The 26,275-nt window shown below is 43.9% G+C and overlaps 1 protein-coding gene across 1 annotated transcript; it reads left to right on the forward strand.

The window, feature by feature from the left end:
- The first annotated feature begins 21,380 nt into the window (after positions 1 to 21,380).
- ntmt1 (N-terminal Xaa-Pro-Lys N-methyltransferase 1) lies at positions 21,381 to 25,810 on the forward strand. Its single transcript, XM_076029207.1, has 5 exons — positions 21,381 to 21,447; positions 21,922 to 22,056; positions 23,772 to 23,931; positions 24,270 to 24,522; positions 25,332 to 25,810. Exons 3-5 carry the CDS (start codon positions 23,773 to 23,775, stop codon positions 25,586 to 25,588), a joined length of 669 nt encoding a protein of 222 aa, XP_075885322.1. The 5' UTR covers positions 21,381 to 21,447; positions 21,922 to 22,056; position 23,772; the 3' UTR covers positions 25,589 to 25,810.
- Positions 25,811 to 26,275: the final 465 nt, after the last annotated feature.

Consider the following 26,275-nt stretch of genomic DNA (forward strand, 5'->3'; position numbering starts at 1 on the left):
AGCCCCCCTCTCCCACTCCTCTCCCTCCCTCCCCCCTTCCCTCCTCCCCTCCCCATCCCTCCGTCTTCCCTCTGGAGAATAGGGGTCATTGCACAAATGATTACTCAGACCCCGGTCTCCATGGCGATGCTGCCGTGTAACGGGCGACAGGCATCGCATTGAGCGCAAGGCGCAAAGAGAGAGAGAGAGAGAGAGAGAGAGAGAGAGAGAAAGAGAGAGAGAGACGCCGATTAGTGAGCCGGTGATGGAGAAAGCAAGCGCTCCCTTTTGTGTAGCTCCACCCCCCCAAACTACCCCCAACCAACCCCCATCACCACCACCCACCCCTCCACTTTTTCCTCAAACAGCCTGTGTGTGTGTGTGTGTGTGTGTGGCTAACTGAGGTGGGGTGGGTGGGGGTGGGGGGTGGAACAGAAACATTCTGTTCGCAGCCCCTCCAGCTTTGTCTCCACCACCCCACCCCCCCTCTCCATGTGTGTGTGTGTGTGTGTGTGTGTGTGTGTGTGTGTGTGTGTGTGTGTGTGTGTGTGTGTGTGTGTGCGTGTGTGCGTGTGTGTGTGAATGGGGACTGCTGCTGCTGCTGTCTGTTTCTGTTCTGTTGGTTCATTTCAGCAGCAAGGCTCTCAAAACGGTCCTAACGGTCCTGCGCAGCATCGACAGAGAGGGAGAGAAGGAGAGAGAGAGAGAGAGAGAGAGAGGGAGAGAGAGAGAGAGAGAGAGAGAGAGAGAGCTGACCGACGGTCAGTTAATGCAGGATCTTTGTTGGAGTGTGTGTGTGTGTGTGTGTGTGTGTGTGTGTGTCGGGAGGGACGATCGAAGCCCACACGTCTGTGTACGTTTGGATTCGCACTGTTTGTGTTGAGAGACCGAATGAATTGAATTAGTTTTGTAACGACGGCGTGTTGAGGTTTTCCAGTCTCTCTCTCTCTCTCGCTCTCGCTCTCTCCACCTACTCAACCAGCCTAAAAAGTCACAGAATGAGAATATTTTATGAACTCACTAGTGTTTTTTTTAATTAAATATAATTATTATTATTATTTAGCCACGTATGAGACGCAGAGGTGGGAAGTAGCAAAGTACAAATACTTTGTTACTGTACTTAGGTAGATTTTTCCAGAGGTGGCAAAAGTATTCACATTCTTTATTTAGATAGAAGTATGGACACTTGTGTCCCTCTCCTGCATTTGCCAGTGAACTACAGTGACAAAATTGGTAGAAAAACCAAATGACTTTATTGTACTGCGAGTATACACTTTTATTAGGTGACTATCAGTTGGTGCAGTCTTGACTACGACGCTAATACTTACCAATATAAAAAACATAAATCAAGCCAAATTCTACACACTGGACCTTTAACTAAATGTTTGATGTTCACTACATCAGAGTCAGACATGGTAAAAGTCAATCAGAGCAGTTTTGGGAGTTGATTGAGAAGAAGTGGCTACTACTAGAAATACGTCCAACTGAAACACCAAAAACCATCTCAGCAATAAATGTGAATGTAAAATAAGAAATGAAAAATTCCGGTGGAGGCGAAAAAGTGAAGCAATTTCATGGCTGTCCTGTTGCAAGATGGCTTTTGGTGTGACCACCGCAGTCATTTCTTGTGCGGCTGTTACATCATCAGAGCAAAAAAATAAAATAAATAAAAATTTAAAAAAAAGTCTGCCTGGGTTTGCAGCCCTAAAACGTCCCATCTATTCCCCGAGAGGCTAATAGTCCAACGTTCACCCTCAAGGCAGTCGTGCTTTTGAACGTAGAATAGAATTTAATAGAATGCCTAAAACGAAAATCGGATAAATACAGCAGCAACAGGGTAATGCAAAAAAGATGGAAATGATATTAATTTAAAAAGAATTAAGGCAATAAAAATACAGTATAAAATTAAAAAAAACAAGATATTTACATCATTGAGTTTCATATTTTGCCTGATGACAGGACAACTGCGATACACGTGTACTGCATACAGTTATCAGACAATAAGGGTGCTGCGTGCTTGTTGAAGCTGGAATCTGTTTACGTGTCAATAATTGCCAACGTGAGAAAAGTCCTTGAAGAAACTGAAATTGTCTCAGTTCTGTGAGGGGCCTCGCTCACACCTTTCATCGTGATCGGGACTGCATTATTTAACAACACTATAAGTACCAAGAAGGAGGGAAATACAGGCAACTGGAAACCAATTGACCCTCTTTTCAATCACGTTATTGTTTGCAAGTTTTTTCGGCATGCGGAGTGCAGCATCCAGTTCTCCTCTTAAAAACTTTGAGGTACTGAAAATGTTCTGCTTGTGGCTTTTTAGTGATTTTAATGAGTTTTACAAAGAGGGGGTTATGAGCAACGACAAGCTCTGTCCAAAAGGGGGGGGGGATGTTTTCCAGTTGTAGTTTGGCTGGTGGTTCGCTTTCTTTTCAAATACTGGATTTAGTTCCTTATATAAAAAATATAATTGTCTTAATTATGGTTTGCAACACTGCAAAATCCAACTGACTTTGTTCCCCTCAGCAGCTCCAACGACTCTTTGCTCCTCCCGGTGTCGCTACAAGATCTCCGTCACTCCTGATGACTACAAATATTGTCAACCGGTGTGTTTTTTTTAATGCATATATTTCAACATCCTCTTCATAACTACACCATAACAAAGCAACTAAACCATCATTCTGCCGCTTTTGTTTCAGCCTGCGCCCCACTACCCTCGCAGCTCTTTTCTCTCTTTCTCTCTCAAGCCAACTGCTCAGGACAGATGGTCGCCCATCTAGAGTCGGGCCTGCTTGATGTTTCTGCCTTTTCCAATGCAATTTTTTTTTTCTCTCTCTCTCCCACAGCCGCCGCAAACACAACTCGTGTGAATCGCGAAAGCCGACGTCTGTGAAAGTCGGACCTTCACGTCTGCTGCAGAGCGACAACGAAACGCGACGCTGGCTGGGATTCGGTTTCTCAGCTCTGTTGACGTTTTTTAAGCAAATTTCTTTTCTTTTTTTTTTTTGGAGGGTTGTTTTTTTTTTTTTTTAACATACCAGGCACGTGTTTTCAGTCGTAATGTAACGTGTGCAAATTACAGACGAAGAATAAAGTGCAGCAATGCTCAGCGCCGCTGCAAGAATCCAATTGCACAGAAGCCCCTTTTTCTCCTCACACAGCCGCTGTGTAGTTCAGCTTGGTTGGTGTAGTCGTCTGTGTGTGGTTCTGTCAGCTTTGTCCCTCAAAGAGCCCCCGCCTCCTCCCTCCCCCTCCCCCTCCCTTCCCACCCCCCTTCCCCATCCCATCCCCCTCACTTTTATTTTCCTGGAGAGAGAGAGAGAGTGAGAGAGCGAGAGAGGGGGAAGAGAGAGGCTGGAGCCAGCAGTCTGGAACGAGCATGACAGAATTTGAATTATAGAAGCAGCACAGCAAAGAGGAGAGGGAGCGGGGGAGGGAGGAGGATTGTGTTTCAGTGTGTGTGTGTGTGTGCGTTCTGTCTTGCAGGCGAAAAGGGCGAGCGAGAGGGAGAGAGAGAGCGAGAGAGAGAGATTGGTTTCAGCAGGCGGAAGGCATTGTTAGAAGACGGGTCTGGAGCGGCGCTACGTAGCTAATTTGTCATTAAAAACGGATCAACAGAGGTTCGACGGCTGAGATAAAAGCTGCGTTGAAAAAAAAAAAAAGAGACTTTAGTTGTGCGAAAACCATGAAAGCCACAGCGGCACGACGGTGCTACGCTACCCAAGTCCAGAACAAGTTCACACGTTGGAGGGATATTTCACTGCCAAAGCATCTCTTGCTGTTTTTTTGCGTCTGCTTGGGTTCACGTGAACACTGGAGGACGGAGTATTTGAAATATTTAAAGAGTATTGAAATGGGCCTATGACTGTTGGGATTATGGCAATTGACGAATTTGGCAAAATCTTGAACTCTCCCTTTAATACAGGGACAAACTCCTCCTCCATCTATGGCATCGCCAGAGCGCAACTTATGCATGGCAAAATGGCAGGAGGTGGACCACTTTGAAACGACTCACTACTAACCATCTAGCACAGACATGGGCAAACTGTGGCCCGGGGGGCCACATCCGGCCCGCTAAACTTAGGCCCTGTTTGCACTTGGTCATTTCAAGCGTTTTTCGTATTCCGATCACACGAAGCAACCAAGTGGAAACAGTCCAAATCCGTATTTTCATCCGATCACTCAAACCACCTCGGGGAGGTTGCTTCGACGCTTCGCATAGCATTCCTCACGGACGTGTGAACAGAATGCGATCTTTGTCCACATTAACGATAGCAGTTTCCCCACATATGAGATTAAATGTGCGACGTTGCATCCGGAAATTTGCCAGCCACTGTTGGTCTCGTTAGTCGGCGATCTCAGAGCATTAACCGGCTTTGTCCACGACTTCCGATAACACGGACGAGCTGCAGTTGAATTAAAACGATGTCTTATACACGTTGATCCACTTTTGGGTTGCCGGAAACAGTGAGAATCGTCTTGATATCATCCGCAGACAGCAAGTTGATTCTTATTCGTTTTCAGGGAAAACTAGCCATGGTTTTGTGCTTTACTGCCCCCAGTGGTTAAAAGAAAAACTAACGTGATCACAAGTGGCACGCTCGAGACGCATGTTTAACGCTAAGTGTGAACAGATGCTGCGAGATGCGTTCTTCGTGATCCGATCCCCAAAAACAGTTGCAAGTGACCAAGTGCAAACAGGGCCTTAAAGATTAATCGTCAGTAAGTCATAAAATAGCTGTATGTCATCCAGTATTTCAGTGTCTTAAGAGTCATTTCAATAAAGAGCTAAATAAGCACCATGGGGCTTCAAAGACGCTGATTTTGTTGTAACATTGGTGTCGGCTTTCAATTGACATTAAAGCAAAAATGTTTTCTGCAAATCCCAGGATGTTTTTTCCTCCTATGAGGTGGCTCGCCAATACACTCCATCCATCTGCTGCTGCTCCGGCTCCCATCATGGCCCCACCGGTCAAAGAGTTTGCCCAGCCCTGCTCTAGCAAGTAACACTGCCAATACCGAGCCTGTATTTCAGGCGCAGTTATTCAAAACAGAAACTCATTTAAGCCGTTTTTGCCCTTTTCTGCTTGTTTGGCTGCTTCCAGCACAATCAAGAAACAGTTAAAAGACAATCAAGCCGCTGAGCTTCCCTCCCTGCAGTCTCCTCGCTGGGCTGCTTCACTCCCTCATTTGTCTACCAGCTAACTATCCAAGCTCAGCTGACTCTCCAACAGCAGAGCGAGCGAGGGAGCAAGGGAGCGAGGGAGCGCAACCAGGCCTCCTGACTCCAACATGGCCGCCCCCATTCATTTGAATGGAGTTGCTCTGCTAGCACAGACGCTGGGAAAAAGTTTTTGACTACCACACTTCAGGGCGCATGGAGTATCTTAAGTCAATTAATATTCATAATCAATTTTGTTTTCAACATTTTTATTTTTATTTGTACTCAAAACATACTGAACAGCGGCTAAAACAACCACTCCGTTCCATCTGCCAGACCTGCTTCTTCCCGAGCTCAGGGTCCCGAGGCTCTGCTGGAGCCTCTCCCAGCTGTCATAGGGCGAAGGCAGGGTGACACCCTGGACCCCCTGTAAAACATCATCCACTTTTATATTGAACTACAGCAGAAGTTCAAACACGAGCTCCCCTTTAAGCAACAACTGCTATACATGCATGAATTACTGTGAACAGTATTTGTATCTTTTAACACAGAGGTAGCAATCGTGTTTGTCGGGAGTACTTTATACATATTTGTGTACAAATGTGGGGAGTAAAAGTAAAAAGTTGTCAGAAAAAGAAATACTCGAGTAAAGTCTAGACACCTGAAAAATAACTGTAACTCAATACATCAGGAGGCATCATCCAATCAGAACGAGCCGAGACACAGCAGCAGCAACGTACTTGAAAACTCTTTTATGGCGATTTTCTGCTCTTCATACTTTTTTTGACCACGAGTGAAAAATCTGTAATAGAGAGATTTGCTATGAACTATATCTCAGGTCAAAGGTCGCCCTGTCCGCTGTTTTAGAGGCCCTTGGGATATTTTGTCTTTTGCCGCAGTACCTGAAGTTGCCACTGGGGGAAAGAAAATTGGTGCGCTGCCATATTGCCAGTCTGCTATCCAGTGCTTATAATACATCCATGGCTCAACTAGGCTGCAGGGGGCGCCGCATTCAAAGTCCCAACTGTTTCCACCAGTCTCCCCAACCCAGAGAGGGAGGGGGAGAGAGAGAGAGAGAGAGAGAAAGAGAGAGGGAGGGAGTAGGAGGAGGTGGAGAACATTCCAGTGGTAGACATAAAGGGAGAGAACGGACAGACATCACTGTAATGACTGCATGCAACTCGATACTCTTGCATACTGAATATTCCCCCAGAGGCCTTTTTTCCATCAGCCCAGAATGGTGGAGTCGTTTAGTTGATCCAGCCCAGCCTTCCCCCCTTCTTTCTCTCCTTCTTTCTCTCCTTCTTTTTCTCCTTTCTTTCTCTCTCATCTTTATTGCCTTCTTTTTCCCTCTTTCTTTCTTTCTTCCTTCCTTCTTTCCTTCCCTCCTTTTCTCCTTTCTTCCTGTCTATCTTTCTTTCCTTCCGTCTTTCTTTCCTTCTTTCCCTCTCCCTCATCTTTATTGCTTTCTTTTCCCCCTTTCTTTCTTTCCCTCCCTCTCCTCTGCAGTTTTTTCCCTCCCAGTCACATTGTGCAAATGTAACCTTTTGCGAGCCCCGGCACCCCCCTCCCCCTTTCCTCCCTCCTCCCCCTCATCCCCCTCCCCTCCCCTTCCCCCCCTCCCCCTCCCCAGGAAGTTGGCTAGCCACTTTGCTGCCAACAAATATGAAAAACTGGCAGCCTGCCCGTTTCATCTGCAAACACACAGTGGAAAAGGGAGGGAGAGGAGGGAGGGGGAGGGGTGAGGGAAGAGATGGAGGGAGCGGGGGGGGGGGGGGGTTGAAGCAGCAGGAGATGGAGGGAGGCAGCAAGCGAGGGAGGAGGGAGAGAGGGAGGGGAGTGGAGGTGACACAGAGGAGAAGGAGCTGCTGCTGCTGCTGCTGCTGCTGCTGTTACTTCTGCTACTAATGCTGTTACTGCTGCTGCTGTTACTTCTGCTGCTGCTGCTGTTGTTACTGCTGCTACTAATGCTGTTACTGCTGCTGTTGCTCCTGCTGCTCCTCACCATGAGGAAGAAGAAAACAGAATCAACAGCAGAGCAGGGAGGAGAGAGAGCCGCCGAGTGATAAGGATGGATTTTTTTTTTTTTTTTTTACGCGTGTGAAAGAGAAAAAGAAGCCCCATTACTGAGTGAAGATAAATCAAAAGGAACATTTTTATTTAGTTTTATTTTTCAGCAGCAGCAGCAAACAGCACACGGCTGCTGATGAGTGACTGGAGCTGCGTTCACACATTAGCATCCACATCCACATCCACACACACACACACACACACACACACACACAGGCACAAGCTCATGCTGCTCTGCCTGCTACGCTGAGGCTCACAAGCAACACGACACAAGTTTTATTTCTGTACCAGTCCAATGACACAGAATGTGCAGCAATGTGTTTCCTGGCTTTGTGTTTGCTGCCTAATTAGTGCTGCAGGTGAGCTTTGTTTCTTTGATTTTCTTTCTTTTACCGTTGTGGGTTGAAAAAAAAAGAATGGAGAAGCAAGTAGTACACGCTTTGTCAGTATTCAAAGATAGACACAAAAATTGATTTGGTTCTTATGAGCCCATAGACCAGGAGTGGGAAAACTTTTTGACTGGTGGGGCCCCAATGAGTTCTAGAATGTGACAGAGGGGGCGCCAGAGCAGCAGCAGATGGACGGAGTGTTATGTTGACCCACCTCATAGGTGGAGAAAATATATCTTGGGATGTGTAGAAAACATGTTGCTGAAAATGAACCGAAGCAAAGTTACAACCAAATCAGTGTCTTTGAAGCCCTGCGGTGTTCAGCTCTTTATTGAAATGACTCTTAAAACACTGGGAAAAAAAAGAATGAATTACAGCTATTCTTTGACTTACTGACTGTTGATACCATTTCTTCAAGTTCGGCGGGCCGGATTAGAAAGCCTAACAGGTCGCATATGGCCCCTGGGCCGTAGTTTGCCCATGCCTGCCATAGAGGATCATTTTGCCTTTTGCATCCAGCTCAGAACTGCATGTTTCAGCAAGATGACTTTGTCCCTGGCAGCACATCCAGAATCCAGTGAGTACAAGAACTACAAGAATTTATTTTTCTCATTTTGTCTTATTAACCATAAACAACAAAATCATTTCCATTTGTTTGTGGGCCTCTGATGCAGCCAAACCTTTTGAAATCCACACAAAAAAAAATCTCTTAGCACAGTAAATGATTGAGTAAAATTTTAAGGGTGTCCAAAAACTTTGATCTACTCCTATCGTTCCCATTGCAAAAAATAACAAGGCAACTACACAACATTACCTACACTGTGCAATTATTGAAAAAAATAAATAAACAAAGGTTTCCCATATGTATTGATGCATCACACCACACAGAACACAATCAAGGTGTTGATTAAGTGTCATTAGTGTGTGTATATTTATACTTTGGTGTGTTTACATACTGTGTATATATATACTTTAGTGAAAGCAGGGCATCACTTGCAATTATATGCAGATGACAGCAGTCCATTCTCAGATACTCAGATACTATTTTTCTTAAATGCTTCACATGACCAGCACAGACAACAGGCACCCACTGGAACAGCTGGCGTACCTCCGATATAAACAGTGAGGAGAAACCGCACCTGCAGGAGGCGCTAACGTTAGTTAAAATGATCCTGGATGTAACTCTAAACCCAGTGGGTTAGCTGTGAAAACATCACTCAGTAGCATCACAGCTGCGCCAGACTCATTTCCTCTTTTTGAGTCTACAAGTCTTTAAGTTTAGCTTCTAAATTCTTCCCAAGTAAAGCTAAAGTGGAATTACTTCAACTATTCTGCTATGAACTGAAATAAAAATGCGGTTTGTCACAGAACTCAAACCCCAGAAATCTCCTATAGGACTGACTAACCTAATGTCAGTCCTGGACTTGTGAATGTGAAATATTTCTCCGTCCGAAAATCCCAGGTACTAACGTGTGTCTCTGCAGATTTCTTTTGACTGCACGATGACAGGATTACATCTACAAATGTCAATCCAGTTCAAAAATCCGTCCAATCCATCTCTTGACCTCCGGATTGCCTGAGCACTGAACGAAGCTTGTCAGATGGAGAAGGCGTCGTCAAATAAACCAACGAAGAATAAGGTGGATGAGGTATCCATTGTTTGGTGCGCAGGCCACCGTAGCTTACTGGCAAACTCAGGAGAGGGTGGGAGGGAGGGAGAATGAAAGACACGAAAATGTAACCACTTCACGTTGCTGTTTCTTCTTCCACGGTGGACCTTCAATGTAGGCTCGTAGAGCAGTCAAATGAATTATTAATGAGCGTGCGGTTACATTGAAGAGACTTGGAAACTAGAACCACTGATACTGTCAGTTAACGTTAGTGAAAACATTACTTCTGTTTAAAATGTTCACAAACACACAAACCTGCCGAAATCGGTGGAACTTTACACTGGTAGTACTACTAATAGTACCAGCAGTAAGTCTGTCTTTAGAATTAGAAATATATTTTTGTGAATTCTTCTGATAATGTAACAAGTTTTTCCACAAGTTTTTCCACGTTAAAAGTCACAGACTCCAAGTTGAAACGATCCAAACTTCTAAATGTACATCCATTCGTTTTCTATCAGTGCAATCAGTGGACAAGCCAGGGCATGTACAGTATATGAACTGCTTATACAAATCCACATTTAAGCATTTAGACTGTCGATATGCAAAGACTAAAAGAAAGACTTTCCGACTGTTTTGTTTTTTTCTTCTCTTTCTTTTTTTTTTCATGGAACATCTGCCTGATGCGTCTCCTTCCTGCAAGCTCTTCCTGAGGATTTGACGTCTCCAAGTGATGCTCTTTCCTGTCTGTTGCCTGGCAACGGGCGGCAAAAAATAGATGCGGCGGTGAGTGAAGGTGAGCCCGAGGGAGACGGGAGGAGAGGGAAGAGAGAGAGGAGGAGAGCTGGAGCGCCAGGCTGCGGCGGTTGTTATTTTTCTCCTTTTCAGGCGTGTGGAACGCTCCACTTCTCCTCCCCAACATAGAAAAAAGGTGCTGTTTTTGCTGCTGAGCGTCGGATGATAACGTCAGGGGTGAAAACATCTCACAATCGTGTTCTCAAGCCACTTTCGACGCCGCTTAGAACATTTTTTTTTAAAATCGCGGGTGAATCAAGGGTTCACCCATGTGCAGCGCCGGCACACTTTGTCATCTCTCTTAATACAGAGAAATCCAATATTGTGTGATATTTCATACGCATGCACCCGGACACACACTCAAGTGCGGATGACTTGTTTGTCCTTCCTTTGTGGCCCAACCATTGGCACTCGCACTTACACCTCTAGACAATTCTGTCACACATTTCTGTGTGGAATTTTTCATAAACTTGTTAACTTGTAATGTTCATATGAATGTACAATAAAACATTTGTTAAAGAAGAAGGACAGTAGTCCAAGCCTAACTCAATGTCTGACTGTGATCATCCGCTGTTATTTCCTTACTTTTACTTTAAAAGTTACACTCGGCCTATAAGTGGGTGACACAGTCGCTTCAAAGTAAAGAAAAAAGGTTGCAGGTTCCATTCCAACCTTTGCAGGTGTGCGTCTTTGTGGGTTCTCTCTGGGTACTTGGGTACTTGTGCGTCCCACAATCCGCACTTGTGCACATTAGCAAGTGCACAAGTGCTTTGAGATCCCCTTTGGTTGTGATTTAACAAATAAAAGGGTCAACCCGCTAAGAATGATAATTTGGCACCTTTCTCACTGACCAAAAGATAAATCTCATGTCTGATCAGCAGCTGACAATCTTTTTGTCTGCCTCCGTCTAACCCTCTCCTCTACATCATCTCCTCTCACTACGACTTCATGTCCTCTTCCACTACATCCAAAAATGTTCTCCTCTACCTTCATTCCCTATCCTAAAAAACCTCCACCTCTGTGGATTTTCCTTTATCCGCTTCCTGCTCTCACTACAGATCACAGTGTCATCTGCAAACAACATAGTCCGTGGAGACTCCTCTCAAACCCTGCCTGCCTGTCCATCAGGCAGCAACTTTATTCCTCTGTCTTTGTCACAACCAATCACATCTCTCTCTTCTTCCTGAGAATCACCACTTCTCCTCTGTCCCTCAAACATCTTCTCACTGTCTAAGGCCTTGTTAAACATTCTTGTCAAAACTCGACAGCCAACGGCCACTTCCGCACCTCCACAGGTATATCTTTAGGACAAACTGCCTTTCTGCCCTTTACCATCCTCAACGCCGAGTGTAGAATTCCACAATGAGCTCCTTTCACACTTCACACAGGCAGTCCGAGGTGACTTCTATCCCCCCTTTCAGCCACCTCGCTGTTATGTTTGCATGCAACCGAGGCAGGTTGGGTGATATGAGTTGATAAGGTAGTATCAGAGGCGTGGAGTTCTGACAACGCTTTGAGTGAGTGACCTGTCACTTAAAAACAGTGCAGAGGAAAAGCAGCAATAACCCGTAGTGACTGGCCAAAGCAGATAAACGGCTGCGGACGGAGGAGATTGTGAGCCTGAGCTGAGGCGGATGTCCCGCATCACAATTGACCATCCGTCCAGCCATTTTCTATCACAGCTTCCCCCTGCACTCAGGGTCATGGGGGTCTGCCGGATCCTCTCCCAGCTGTCATAGGGCGAAGGCTGCGTTGCACCCTGGATAAGTAGCCTGGGCCACATAGAAAGACTAACAAGCATTCCCTCACACACACACACACACACCTACGGACAATTCAGACTTCCCAATTCACCTCACATGCACGTTTATGGACTGTGGGAGGAAGCCGCAGACCCCGGAGAGAACCTAGGGCAGACAGTGAGAACATGCAAAGTCCTCACAGAAAGGCCCCAAGAGGCTCATGGATCGAACCTTCTTGCTGTGAGGCGACAGCACTAACCACTGCGCCACCGTGTCGCCCTCACAATTAACCTCCAAACCTTATTCAAACCAGGGACACACGGTCGGTTTCTCACACTCGTTTCTCACACTTGGACAGTGCGACGTGGTCCCGGGCCGCAGTTCTCTGTGTGAAACCGAGAAAACGCCGGCGCGGCAACGAGCTGCCTTGGTCAGGTTCTGTGTGAATAACTGAAGGCGGCTAATTGGCGAATCCATAGACACGCCTCCTGTGTGCCTCTGAGGCATCTCTCTGCGTGGAAAGGGGCTCATGGAAAGTGGGTTGATGAGTTGCTTGGCTGGGGTTAGTTCAAAGCATTGCATCTCTCTAACTGGGTATTTTTAGGCTCACTAGTAGGGAAAGTGGAAGCCAGAGGGTTAACACTTGGCTGAACATACCGGCGTGGTCTTTTTTTTTCTCCATTGCCGTGTAGGGTCAGGGAAAAGGTGGAAAAAAACAGGTAAAATGGAGAGAAGGCAAGGACACATTAATGACAAAAAAAAAATCCCAATTGAGGAGATCCCCCAGAGTGGCAAAGAATAAGAGTGAAAGAGTAGAAAGGACTGAGGAAAAGGGGAAAAAATCACCAGAAGGGAAAATGTGCAGTCCCAAAGCTGTAGAGGGAGAGGTGGGGGTGGGGCTGAGCGGGGCAGGGGCTGCGGGGCGGGGGGGGTGGAGGGATCAATATCTAATTTCAGTGCTGAGTTCACTGTGGACAGTTTTCCAATAAGACTGGGATAGAACACCAAAGTTTGAATAGCCATGTATCTCTGTCTGCCTCGCCGTGCACTGTTCCTCACTCTCACCCTTCTTTGTCTCCTTGTTTTTCTCCCTCCCAGCCAGCAGCCTAACGGGGGTGGGCCACACCTCCGTCTGCCTGTGTCTCCCGTTAACAATGTGCAGGCACTGGACTGACTCGCACCAGTGTGTGGGGGGCCCACGGTCGGGCCGAAAAACATGAAGTCATTCCTCGAGAATGAGGGGTTTACATTGAAAGTAAAGTATTAATTGCAGCACTGCGGTCACGTCAAGTCTGAAGTGACAGGGGCTCGGCCTGAGACAAAAGGAGCAGTTTAGTAGTTGTTAACTCGGTTCCAATGGCCGGTAGCAGGCTATCAGCAGGATACAAGCAGAGGTACAGAATCCATCCTTACTTACTGGAAAGAAGAGAGAATGAGGCCCACAGAGGAAATAATTATTGGACAGCTCAACGCAAAAGTACAAAGACCATCATCACAGGGTCACACATGGGAGTTCGGGGGATATCAGAGAGACACAGGTGAAACACATTAACGGACCAACCAAGGATGTAAAAATGTAGATAACACAAGGTGGGCAAGACCTTCAAAATAAAACAGGAAATGACAGCAGCAGAGATTTTGACGGTTATAGACAATGAAAGCAGAGACTCATTAACATGCGAGAGGTCTTTGTTCTGTTCTTTTGTTCTACAACGATTACAAAATACCGAAGATAATAAAGGCGGTGATTTCAAAGGAGAAACTCAGCTTAACCCTGACGTCACGATATCACTGCTCACTATAGAATCTGTGATGGCAATATGAAAATCATACATGTTCAGATGCAGACTTTTTTTTTCTTCTGTATTTAATGTTTCTTCATCCAGCACATCCAGGTAATGGGCAACTCACCCAGTGATGATGTTATGTAATTATACGTACATACATACCAACAGTTATCATTATCCAATTAAATAGCAAATATGGACCGTGGCTTCCTTGGCATTAGTCTTTGACTTCTCCTGTTAGTGAGTGGCAGAAGATAAATCCATTAATCTTCTGGGGACAACGGGAAAAAAATTGGAAAAACTAACTTTTGTCGTCACTAAAAGTAAACCTGAAGCCTTTGTTTTTCAAGCACCGTGTCTCGCGAACAATCACAGAATATGTCTGGAGAATGTGAACTTTTCCAAGACCAATCTCACTCTACAGAATAAGAATAAATAAAAGTTTAATGTCCCACTGTAGCACCGACAAGAATGACAGCAGTTCTGCCGTACCAACTGTGTTTTTAAAAAAATAAAATGTCTGTTCAATGACTGCTAAAATGATCAATTTTATTCAGACAGAGGTACAGTTTCAGTAACTATGCATAACAATGTGATGGTCATCAGTATTTCTTATGTATACAGTGGTTAATGTGTGCAGGCCTGTATTGTACAGTTTTGTTAGTTACAAGCCTGTGAAGAGATGGAAAAACTACTTCCTGGTGTCTGTTTCAGTTGCCTAGCAACTGGTGCCAAGACCGCCATGATTTGTGTGCTGCACCATGGTCTACTAGTGGCACTCGTGGAGAAGGGACCTGAGTGTTGGCTGAGCATGACTGAAATAATCAAGCATGTCCACTCAACACACTTAAGACAAGGCAATGAGGAAAAAAAAACAACCTTGCGCCTCGTTTCTCAGTTTACAATAAAGCCTCTCAGCCGCAGCTCTCGCTCCCCTCCGGGACTGTCTGTGCGTTCTAATAAGGTGATGATACCTGGTGTTGTGGTCAAGACGGCACCAACCAACCCACCGAGACCAAGACATTGTCGAGACGAGTGAGCATCAAGACCGAGACAAAGACAGAGACTTTACATATCAAAGAAAAACCACAACACAACAGAACAAATGGTCGTTGCCTTTTTTTTTTTCAATTCGTGTTTGCTTCTACATAAATGGATCAACAATAATTATTTTCAGCAAGGTATATTTTAATAACTCTCTTTAACATTTTGCAGCTATTTTGAGCCATTTACCAAAAAAAAAACCAACTTTGATGTCTAATGCCATACACTGGCAAAAATTTCACCCATAATTCCATCCATGCCAAACACCTCTTTTCAAGCCATTTTGTTCTTGTTTATTTTCAGGTCCCCTAAAAGTTTTGTGAACGCTGTATTATTATTTTTTTTTTTTTAGTTTCTATTTAATAATTCTACAAGTTTCAAAAGTCTTCAGAAAGATTTGAGGGTAATACAGATAATATCTTCTAACTCGTTAGCCCCTTGTAGGTCAACAGTTAGTCGCCGTTAGCGGGTTAGCGTTCTAACGATGAAATTCTATTACACGACATCATATTATCAAAACCTCGGCAAACTGAGCTCACACACAAACAGGGCGGCAAACTTTTGATCTGAGACGGAGCTTTGCGTTTCTCCGAGTCAGTGAGCTAAATGTGGTTCACTTCCACACATTGTCATCATGTGTGACTTCCGTGCCAAACAAACTCTCATTGTATTTTATTTTAGCTCACTCACCTACATACACAGTCTTCCGCCAAATGTGGTTGAATCCACTTCCTTGTGAACAACAGCCTGTAGTTTCGGCTTTGGAGAAATTGCAGGGAAACCTGACGAATTCTGAGGATTTAAAAATTGTTGCTTTCAATAAGAACTATTGGACTTGGGACAGAGTTAGTAAAAGGGAATTCACCAAATCCAATACCTTTTTTTTTTTTTTAACAACCAGACAATGCAACAGATTAACAGGAGGAGCCCCCTGTGTTATTTTAAAACGACATGCAAAGTTGGAAAAAGGTGTAAATATCTTAAAAGTGGTTCAGATGAATGCAAACTGCGGGGTCAGTGTGTCTCTCTGCAGCCCAAACCGCAGCATTGAGTGTTGCATGGAGGTGTTGAGGCGCAGTTTACTTTGCTGAAATATTAATGAGACGTACGCCAATGCAAGGGTGCAGCAGCCCCCAGCGACACCCATTTCCTCCATCTCCTGTTGCCAGTGTTTCACCTCAACAAACGCAGCTTTAGATTGCCAGCTGTGAGAAATACGAAGCTTGCTAATCTGTCGGCGAGGCACCCCAGTGAAAAACGGCCAATGAAATTTTAGAAATTTGGAAAATGTACACATATTGCACAAGGTTGTATTTGGCATTGTGTGTAGCACAATTTGTGAATAGAAGAAAAGGTGACCTTGCAGTAGAATCCAACACGAGTATCATCAGCAATTGAGGAAACCACTGTACATAGTATATACCCTATAGGGCACAAAAGAAATATATATATATATATATATATATATATATATATATATATATATATATATATATATATATATATATATATACATATATATATATATATTATATTATATTATTATATGATTAGTCATACATTATATATCATTACAATTATGTTGACATTATTCATTCTGTATGTAGATAACCAGACAAATCTGGGTCTGAATCGTGTTAACAACGGTTTTGAACAAGCCCAAAAGTCCACAGCAGGACCAGAAATGCCGACATCACCTCAATTGCTTTCACGCTGCTTTTCCTTGTTTAGTAAGCTCTTTTTCCCTGCCACGCTGACCATGGTGGGCTGGGGTCAGCGCTCTCGGCCAGTGGGAAAGGAGCCAAATGCCGATTGCTCGCGGGTTGACCTGCAAAATTTAGTGGGGAAGTAGCTTCACTGTGCTCCAACCCTAGATCAGCAGACCGGCTCATTGTGTACATTGTACTTGTTCTTCAGACTCATTTGTATTGCTCAGATAGATAGATAGATAGATAGATGGATGGATGGATAGATAGATAGATAGATAGATAGATAGATAGATAGATAGATAGATAGATAGATAGATAGATAGATAGATAGATTGATTGATATGGATTGGTATGGCCCAATTTTGCAAATACACTTGCCTCAAAAGGCGTTAACTAATCAATAAAAAAAAAAAAATCTAACTTGCAGAACTAGAATGCTGAGGCCCAAACTCAAGAGCTGCAACACATATGCATATATGCAACAAAGTCAGTGCCTGGTGCTCGCTGGATTCTGATTCTGAATCCCATCCGAACCTCAAGCTAAACATTGACCATTGAATGCCACACCTGGGGGACGAGGCAGCAGAGAGGGACGAGGCAGCAGAAAAGGACGAGGCAGCAGAGCAAACCTCCTCGGCTCCCATCAGATGTCATTTTCTGGTCTGACTCATCGAGATGAGTCCTCGCATTCGCAGCGCACAGTGGCTGGAACGGATGGAGGAGGCCAATGAGCAGGAGAGGGAGATGAAAACCAAAGGAAGAAACACTCAAAGACCCCGGATGACATCATTAAGGGACAATCTAAGTCAAGAAATCAAGCAAAGTCCAAATATCAATCAGTTCAAAAGTACAAAATTGTTTAAAAGATGAACAATATGGTTATTTTTTTTATTATTTGTTAATATTATTTTTGGATTATTATAAGGCTTACTATTTACAGTTGATTATCTTGCAGTATTAGTGACATACTGATAGGAGATGGTTGAGTATATGGGAATGTAATTGTATGTGTATATGTATATATGTAATGTGTGTAGGTAGGTGGATGATCTTGTGCATATGTTTATGTACGTTTACGTATGTATGAACGAGGGTATGTAAATGTAGGTCTATATATATAATTGTGTATACATATATATCCCTTATTTATACATGGAGAAAAGGGTGAGAGCTAACAAGCTAACTAGCTTCTTCTCACTCCTTTTTGAATAAATCACTTGTTTTCTTTTCTGTTTGAATAATTCTGCTTCCTGAAATTTTATTTCAATATTATTTTATGTTAAGGAATCGCTTAGTAGCAGTTAGGGAGCGTTGTCAAATTTGCATATTCCAAATATGTTTTCTTAAATGGTGACGTTCCTTTAGCGTAGCATGAGTGTGTCAGAGAGCACCGCTACACTCGAGGAGCAATTTCATCCTAATTATTAAATAGGTGAGAAAAGGTTCAGCCATTTTGCCTCCCAAATAGTCAGAAAATGAAATATAATTGGTTCTGAGACTTTCGGAATCAGGCCTCATAAGCCGCTCTGCCCCCCTTGGGTCATTAAATTTGACACGACCTCCGTGTAAGCTACTGCCCCCTGTAGGCACATTCACAGGTCCGTAGCAGAGCGAGCTCACCTCCGGTGGGCCTTTAACATTCCCACATCTAATGTGACATTTTGTGGCCTTGAACGCAGGAGCAGCAGGGCAGCAGCAGGGCAGCAGCAGCTCACAGTCGCCTAAACTTTCTAACATCTCCATTCAAACAAACATCCCATTATTTATTTATTGATTGTAATTATTGTAATGTATTTGTCGTGTTGTTTTCAATCCTCCAACAGTCTAGTTTCCCCAATTTGGGATCAAAATGGTACATATATTCTATTCTATTCTATTATTTATTGGTGCGCTATACCCTCCACGGTTTGACCATATAGGCAATAGTTAGTTTGTATCGGATTCTGAAATAGCAGTGTTGTTGCTATGGTTACCCACGCTCAAGCATTCACAGTGAGAAAGTCGAGACTATACATAGACTAAAAGACCTGAGCAGGAATCCTAACTGCGCTTTTTTTCCACCTTGGAAGATGGAGAACAAGCGACAAGAGCTGTGAACGAACGTCACCTGTGGCTGTGTTGCACTTCAGGCTGCATCCATCCCAGTCTGGCTTAGTGTTAGCCTACACTGACCCGTGTCTGTGATGTGTGTCTATCTATATGGATTCCATATAACACGTAGCATTAGTCACACAGCGTTGCTGTTAGTATTATTTTTTTGCGAGCAGAATATTCTGCGAGCAGATCGTCCAGCTCAAACTGGGACTCTGCAGCGACGCCTACATGCACGCCAAAAAAAAAAAAAAAAGAAAATTGCGTTAGAACTCCCCTCGATGGTAAAGCTGAGGTACTGCAACTGACGCGAGATCAACCTCGACGCTCGGAGAGTTCCTGGCTAATTTAAAACATACTAATAATGACACCTGCTCGCTCTGTCCGTTAAGAACCGCGTCCATGCTCTGTTTTTAACCCGTCCCTCTTGACTGGACCTGGTTCTGCTGGTTGCTCCAACATCAACTCCATTCTAATATATTTTGTTATTCTGAAACGGCAATTGTTTTGCAAAGTAGTTTTGACAAAATTTCACAAGTTTCTCATCCCCTCTCAGTGACAAGAGTAGTGCCTCTCCTCAGTGATAGTGATAGAGTGTTAGAGCCGGCGTTCTTGCGGAGGCTGCAAATGTGCAATCAGACATTCATTATTTTCCCAAATTGTAATAACTTGTATAGAAGACAAAAAAACAAACAAACAAAAAAAACACTGTTAATAAGATAATATTACACTTCCAATCGTTTCTTGTCTGATCAAGATTGACCTTGATTTGACATGTAAATATTGTTGCATAGCAAATATAAGTAAATGCATTTTATATAGGCATTTTTACATATGACGATTGTCTATAATTCGATGTTAAATGCAAAGAAAAGAAATCCAGATGTTCACCCATGATGGTTCCATTGGATAAACTACCAGAAGCCAAGACCTGAGGAGTTTTCCCCTACAATATGTGCTAGATTCCTCAATGGCGCTTTACTGCCCTCCTGTGGTGATTCTATTCACTGCACCTCCACTCCAGCTTTCGTTATGTCGATTGTTTTGTTCTTCTTATTGGAATAAAAGAACGTTGTTCATCATGTGGAACTTTTATTTAACGCCGAGCATTAACTCCTTCACATGTGTTCATCAAGTCTGATCTAAATCTCCTATATGTACAATGTACACCATTCATCAATAATGAACCTTACTGACACCCTGCGGTAGGAAGTGGAAATACAACTATCATAACATCGATGTGCCGTGATATTAAAAAGCTTTCACTGCGGAGCATTTTAACATTCGTACCAACGCAACGCATTCGCTCTCTGGTTTGTCTGCTGTTTTAGGTTTGGCTTTGTCCATAGTGCTGCAGTAAAAGAGTGAAAGTCTGTCCACAGATAGCTCGGCCAAACAGTTTAATACAGTGAGCTATTTGGCCACTCTTGAAATGCTTCTGTTGGCAAAGTTATCCTACAGAAGTGGTGGGTTGGAGAATCTTTGTGTGTGGAGTTGACAGCTTCTCCCCGTTGTTTGTGTTTTTCCTGATTTTCGTCACGTCAAGGTTTTGCGTTCTCCCACTCTGTCTCATGCTAATCAATGATAGGAAGGTAATTTCATTCTGTTGGGGTTAGGGTTGTGGTTGGGGTTGGATAAAAATAGCAACAATAAAAAAAAAAAAGAGAGAACAGGTGTTGCTTGAGAAAAACAACCTCATGCACCACAGTCAGGCTTCCTCCAGCCTGAGTCCTGATGAGATGCCGTTTCATTTTCTTGCCCTTCTCTCTCACCTTGACTTTAAAACAAATATCATTTTTTCATGGTGGAGACCAGGATTGGAACCCCAGTCTCCCACTCCACAGTCAGCTGCCTACCCCACTGAGCCAACCTGCCCAGGTCCCTAAGGACTGTGGAGGGATGTCAGTACTCAAGTACACAGCAATGGTTTGACATTGGTAAGTTTGGCCATTGAACTCTGCGGGAGAAATAAACAGCCACAGTCACTTTGTGCAAGTGTAACACAGCAAGTGGAGCTGAAGCATTTTATATCCAATTTAGACTAAAGATTCTCCTCTCTCTTTTAAAATTGAATTGAAATTGAAAAGAAGGAAGGGGGAGCTAGCTTGCCAGCTGACAATCAAAGAACTCCAGAAGCCTCAGTGCTTCACCCGACAGACAAAGACACACTGACAAACACAGAGTAGCTACACAGACAACTGTAACTACAACAAATATTCTTCCACTCATTTCCTCATAAGTTATGAATAAATAAAACATTATTTCACCATCAAATCAAGACATTCAAATTATATAGTCAACATAAAGTGCACTGTATATTATAATGAAACTTTATAGTCATGTGTTTATCATAAGTAGAGCCAACCTGGAGGCGGGCTGTATAAATAAGGTGACCTATTTATCTCCATAAACTCCATCAGGCTAGCAAGGTGGTTAGCTCAGTAGGTTAAACCTCTGACTGTGGTGTAGTAGATCTGGGTTCAAATTCCAGTTGGTACCAGAGGACAAACTTTTTTACGGTTGGAGTTGGGGTTCGTGCTCAGGTTTGTAGTTAGTCTCTGTTATCATTTTTATTTTTATTTTCTTTTATTTGTTTGAATGTATTGATGTTTTCAATAGTGGAGGTTCTTGGATAAATCTTTGGGCTTCTAACCTCTCCTGCATATTTTCTATCTAATCTTGTTAATTTCATATTGAATGTTTTCTTTTTCTTTTTTCTTCAACATTATGTGCAAATAAACAAAGGATAGATAGATAGATAGATAGATAGATAGATAGATAGATAGATAGATAGATAGATAGATAGATAGATAGATAGATAGGATCACACTTCAGGCCTGGGTATGTTTGGATGCCTGGAGAGTCTTTGGCTGGGCAAACTCTAGCTGGAGGAGGCTTGTAGCTATGGTTCATGCCAGCTTCCTTTAATCTCGTGTCCTTTAATCGTCTCTTTAATCACACACTGCCATCATGGTATATACATCCATCCATCCATCCATCTTGTATACCCTCTTCCTCCAGCACTCGGGGTCATTCAGTGTGGTTGTTTGGAGAGAATTATTTAATGGTCTGTCAGGTGAGACTCATGCTGGTGTATTTTACACTACATGTTGTTGCTATGATATCTATTTGTGCATGTTTAATTTTCCTTTTCTCTGTGGTTTACCAAACAATGTGACTTCCTTTTTTATTGGCTTTTTACTGTGATTGCAAACTTAGACCCTTTATTCTTGGACTGTATCTTTTACATTATGTTATGTTTGAAACAAAAACAAAAAAAAATATTTGTGTGTTCTCATTTTACTGCCAAAGGTAACTGTCAGGTAAACAAATATATTTATAGACATATCGTTCAGCGCTGTCACACTGTTAGCAATAGCTCAACTCAGCAGACTGTAAAAAGGACATTCAAATTTATGAGCTATAAAACAAAAAATACACGTTAAAAAATATAGATTTTCAGTACCTAAAATATTTAATAACTGGATTTTAAACTCCTATGTGGTCCCTTCAACTGGGTGGGGGGCGCTGTTTGTCCCGCCAACCGCAGGAAAACCAAATAAGGAAATGACGTGGAGGCCGAGCAGCGATGGACCCAAATAGAAAACTGGTTCGCTGAGAAATACCGGGACGAGCGAGAGGTGGAGGCGGCGAGAAGAGAGGCCTGGCGCTGACACAAGGACAGGTAATGTTGTCTGGGAAAAAACACTATAACAATAGAAGTATTGTTCCGGTTTGATGTTGTGGTTTGATGTATGTTGTTGTTTGAGGGGGACGAATTTGAGCGATGCACACAGAGACAGAGTGATGTGTGGTTAGAGAGCTGACGAAAGTGATTTATGAAGTCTTACGGAAGAGTTTGGTTATATACTCTGCGTTATATGTGACAGGAGAAACAGCATGAAACGACTACTTTATTTAATGAGCCGTAAACATACACTCGAGTCAGTCCCTTGACATGGCTTGAAATGCTGGCGCCGGTTAGCCACCGAGCTAAAGCAAAGCCACAGTGAACAGCACATGCCGAGTCTGGTTGGCCCGCTTTGCAATGAGGCTCAATGAACAAACGTCCTGTTATTCCTGTATATGGTTGATTTTTCATAAAGTGATGAATATGTTCTGATTTTCATTTTTTTTCCCCCACATGAAAGAAATATATTTTATTCAGATATTTACTTTGAAAACTTTGTGGGGGATGTTTTGTATTTGTTAAGTACCGTTTAGAATACGATTTTTTTTTTTGTCCTTCCTTTTGAAAAGAACACACAATTTCATTATTTTGCATAATAGATTTTTGAAGTTATTGTTGCACCACTGAAGCTTGTCAGAGATATATTTATTTAGGCATTATTCAGTAATCTTTGGCAAGTATATTTTGTATGTTTTATTCTGAAAATTCAGCTGCTTGGCATCTTTTAGCTTGCAAAGGCTTCCCCCCCCCCATGTATGCAGTTATTACTTGTCAGGAGAGAGTATTTAAGTCAAAGTGACAACCAGCTAACCTGTGGCAGGTTAAGCTGATATAGAATAGAATAGATTTCAAATAAATGTCCTTTATTGATCCCAATTTGGGAAACTAAACTGTTGCAGCACTAAAACAACACAGAAAGTGAACTATACGGTAGTTACGGTGATTACAAGAAACATTGAAGTCGGTCTGTATACAAACAGATGTGCAAAGACAGTCAGTTGTGAAGGTCAAGGTTTTAGAAAGCATTGATGGTGAAGCATGTCCTTCCTCAAGCCATACTCTCATTTACTGTGCTTGTGTTGTGTGATACTGAGGGGACGTGACTCTGCATCACGAGACGAGCACTGACAGCTGAACCACAGCCAACTAGTTCAGTAGGGCCACATTTAGCTTGGTGAGTGAGTGAGAGTGAGTGAAAGGGATTTGGAGCACGTAGACCAGGCAAGGGCAAACTATGGCCCGGGGGCCACATGAGGCCCGGTAAGTTTTTTTTTTAAACCTACCCGGCAAACTTGAAGAAATTATTTTAATAGTAAGTCAGTCATAAAATGGATGAATTTCATATTTTTATTTATTTTTATTTTTAGTGTTTTAAGAGTCGTTTCAATAAAGAGCTAAACACTGTGGGGCTTCAAAGACACTGATTTGGTTGTAACTTTGCTTTCGTTCATTTTCAATTGACATTAAAGCAACATGTTTTCTGCACATCCCACAATATATGTTTCCCTCCTATGAGGTGAGTCAACAATCGCAGTTTGACGAACAAAAAAAATAAATAAATAAACAGCCAAAGAGGAAACGATGGAAGCTACATTGATCATCACAGTGTAACAAGTGAAAACAGGAATAACAGAGTCGCTATTCAGAGAACAGCGAGGGAAACTTCCCTGTGCCTCTCTGTTCTGACCGGCACTGTTTGCTGCTCACAGGATGGGTGACCTCGCGGAGGATGAGACCACCTTCTACTCCAACGCCGAGGACTACTGGAGGGAGGTTGCCCCCACGGTGGACGGCATGCTGGGGGGATACGGCAGCATCTCCAACGTCGACATCAACGGATCCAAAGCTTTTCTGAAGAAGTTTCTGGGCGTAAGAAAAGAGTTTGACAGTCGTGGTTGCTTGAACACGTGGCTCCATATCATCTGGAGAGGAAAGCTGAGATCATGACGTGACATCAGTGTGTTTCACACACACTGGCGCTGTCCCTACAACATCACTCTGTTGTGTTTGTGTGTTGGTAAATTGCTCGCGCTACTTAGTTGAATAAGTTAAACATGATCTGAAAAATGTTTCTGCTTTTGCTGCTTTTAAATGAAGCTTAAGCAATAGTTGATGGAAGCAGTGAGTGTGAGCTCACCTCCCACCCCACGTCCCCCAACCACCCAACCAATCAACCAACCAACCAATCAACCCACCCTCCCTCACAGGAAGCAGATGGCAAGACGGGCAAAGGCTGTGCCCTCGACTGTGGCGCCGGCATCGGGAGGATCACCAAGCGGCTGCTGCTGCCTCTGTTCGACACGGTGGACATGGTGGACGTGACGCGGGAGTTCCTGGACGAAGCCAAGAAGTACCTGGGAGCCGACGGCAAGAGAGTGGACAACTACTTCTGCCAAGGCCTGCAGGACTTTGTGCCCGGGACTGGGCGCTACGACGTCATCTGGATCCAGTGGGTCATCGGTAAGTTTCTCTGAGAGGGGGAAGGGGGGGGGGGGTTTGCACGACCACAGCAGAAGCAGGTCACTGGGCATGAAGGCTAACATATCAGAAGGGTTTTGGACACCTTGTTGCATTTGTGATGTACTTTATTGTGTTAAAAATCAGTCTAAAGCAGGGGAGGGCAAACTCTAATTTTAAACGCTAAATTAAAAAGTTGCGTTTAAAAAAAACAGCATTTTGTGTTTACTTGTGTCGTCTGTTTTTATTTTGGTAAAAGCTTAACATGCTGCCCATAAATACATTCATAAAAGTGTATAATCTGAGTCCAATAAAAATCATTTGGTTTTCCTCCCCTTAGAACGGTTCTCATATATACAGTAGAATATCCATAGATCCACAAGGGTCTTGCTCCCAGTTAGCTGCCGTCTTGCACCGCCATATCTCTAAGGAAGCCTGGTGTGGACAATCCAGCTGCCTGACAGCGAGTTAACCAACCAAGAAGAAGGCCACCGTAGTTCACTGACAAGCTCAGGAGGAGAGAGAGGGAGTGAAAAACGCTGCAATCTGAAATGTAACCACTTGGTGTCGCTGTTACTTCTTCCAAATCTCCAAATTTTGCACACTGGACCCTGAAGTGTGACACACTTTCTCACACCACTGTTCATGGTCTCACCAACAAACAGTTTGGTGTGATTTCTTTCTGATAGTTAATTGTAAGTTTTCAGTATAATTTCTCCCAGACAGAAGAAGAAGAACTTTATTAAAGGCAAACAAAAGAACAAACTGAGGAGTTTTTGTGACCTCTCTCTCGTCGTCTTCGTCCTCTGCAGGCCACCTGACAGACGAGCACCTGGTGGAGTTCCTGCGGCGGTGCCGGGACGCCCTGCGGCCCAACGGCCTGGTGGTGATCAAGGACAACGTGTCGTACGAGGGCGTGGTGCCCGACGACGTGGACAGCAGCGTGTGCCGAGACCTGGGCATCGTCCACCGGCTGGTGGGCCAGGCGGGCCTGCGAGTGGTCCACGAGGAGCAGCAGCTGGACTTCCCCAAGGAGATCTACCAGGTGCACACGCTGGCCCTGAGATAGACCACCACCATCACCACCCACCTGCTGGGCCAGCAGGACCAGACCTTCCGCAGAAAGCATCGTCGACGGGAGGCGTCTGCAGGGTCCACGTGCCTTTCATCTTCTTTGTGCATCAAGGTTTTAAGTTGCAAGTAAATTACATCCTGTTACAAATGACATTTTCAATGTCTTCACTCAAATGGTTTGATTTGATCTTTATCTCAGTTTGGTTAGGGTTAAGATTGCTTATTTAGATGTATTATTATTATTATTATTACTGTTCTTATCCAAGTTCAAGGCCATGGTTTTGGACTGGAAAAGGTGGCTTGGCCTCTCCGGGTCGGTGGAGAGCTCCTGCCTCAGGGGGAGGAGTTCAAGGATCTCGAGGTCAGATCTCGTTGACGATCGAGGGAAAGATGGAGCGCGAGGTCGCCGGGCGGATTGGTCTGCAGTGATGCAGTGGCTGTACCTGTACCGACCCTCGGGGACGGAGTGAGGAGCTTGGAGTAGAGCCGCTGCTCCTCCACAGGGAGAGGAGCTGAGCTGAGGAGGCTCTGGCAGGCTGGGAGGCCACCTGACTGAAAATGACATCGCCCAGCTTTATACCGTCCAGATCTTCTCGGCTACGTGCAGAAGTATTTAAGATGCGAACCTGTCGGCATTTTCAAATGTTCTGCAGGATTTCTTAGAATAAACTCGATTCTGCTC

The sequence above is a fragment of the Nelusetta ayraudi genome, unplaced genomic scaffold, assembly GCF_046127955.1.
Source record: "Nelusetta ayraudi isolate G7.1 ecotype Tasmania unplaced genomic scaffold, CSIRO-AGI_Nayr_v1 ptg000026l, whole genome shotgun sequence".
Classification (NCBI taxonomy): Eukaryota; Metazoa; Chordata; class Actinopteri; order Tetraodontiformes; family Monacanthidae; genus Nelusetta; species Nelusetta ayraudi.

What these genes read in the sequence shown, in the direction of transcription:
- ntmt1 (XM_076029207.1), top strand. Translation starts at nt 23,773, where the DNA reads ATGGGTGACCTCGCGGAGGATGAGACCACCTTCTACTCCAACGCCGAG. An exon ending in TTCTGAAGAAGTTTCTGGGC is followed by an intron (nt 23,932 to 24,269) that starts GTAAGAAAAGAG and finishes CCTCCCTCACAG; the next exon opens with GAAGCAGATGGCAAGACGGG. An exon ending in CTGGATCCAGTGGGTCATCG is followed by an intron (nt 24,523 to 25,331) that starts GTAAGTTTCTCT and finishes CGTCCTCTGCAG; the next exon opens with GCCACCTGACAGACGAGCAC.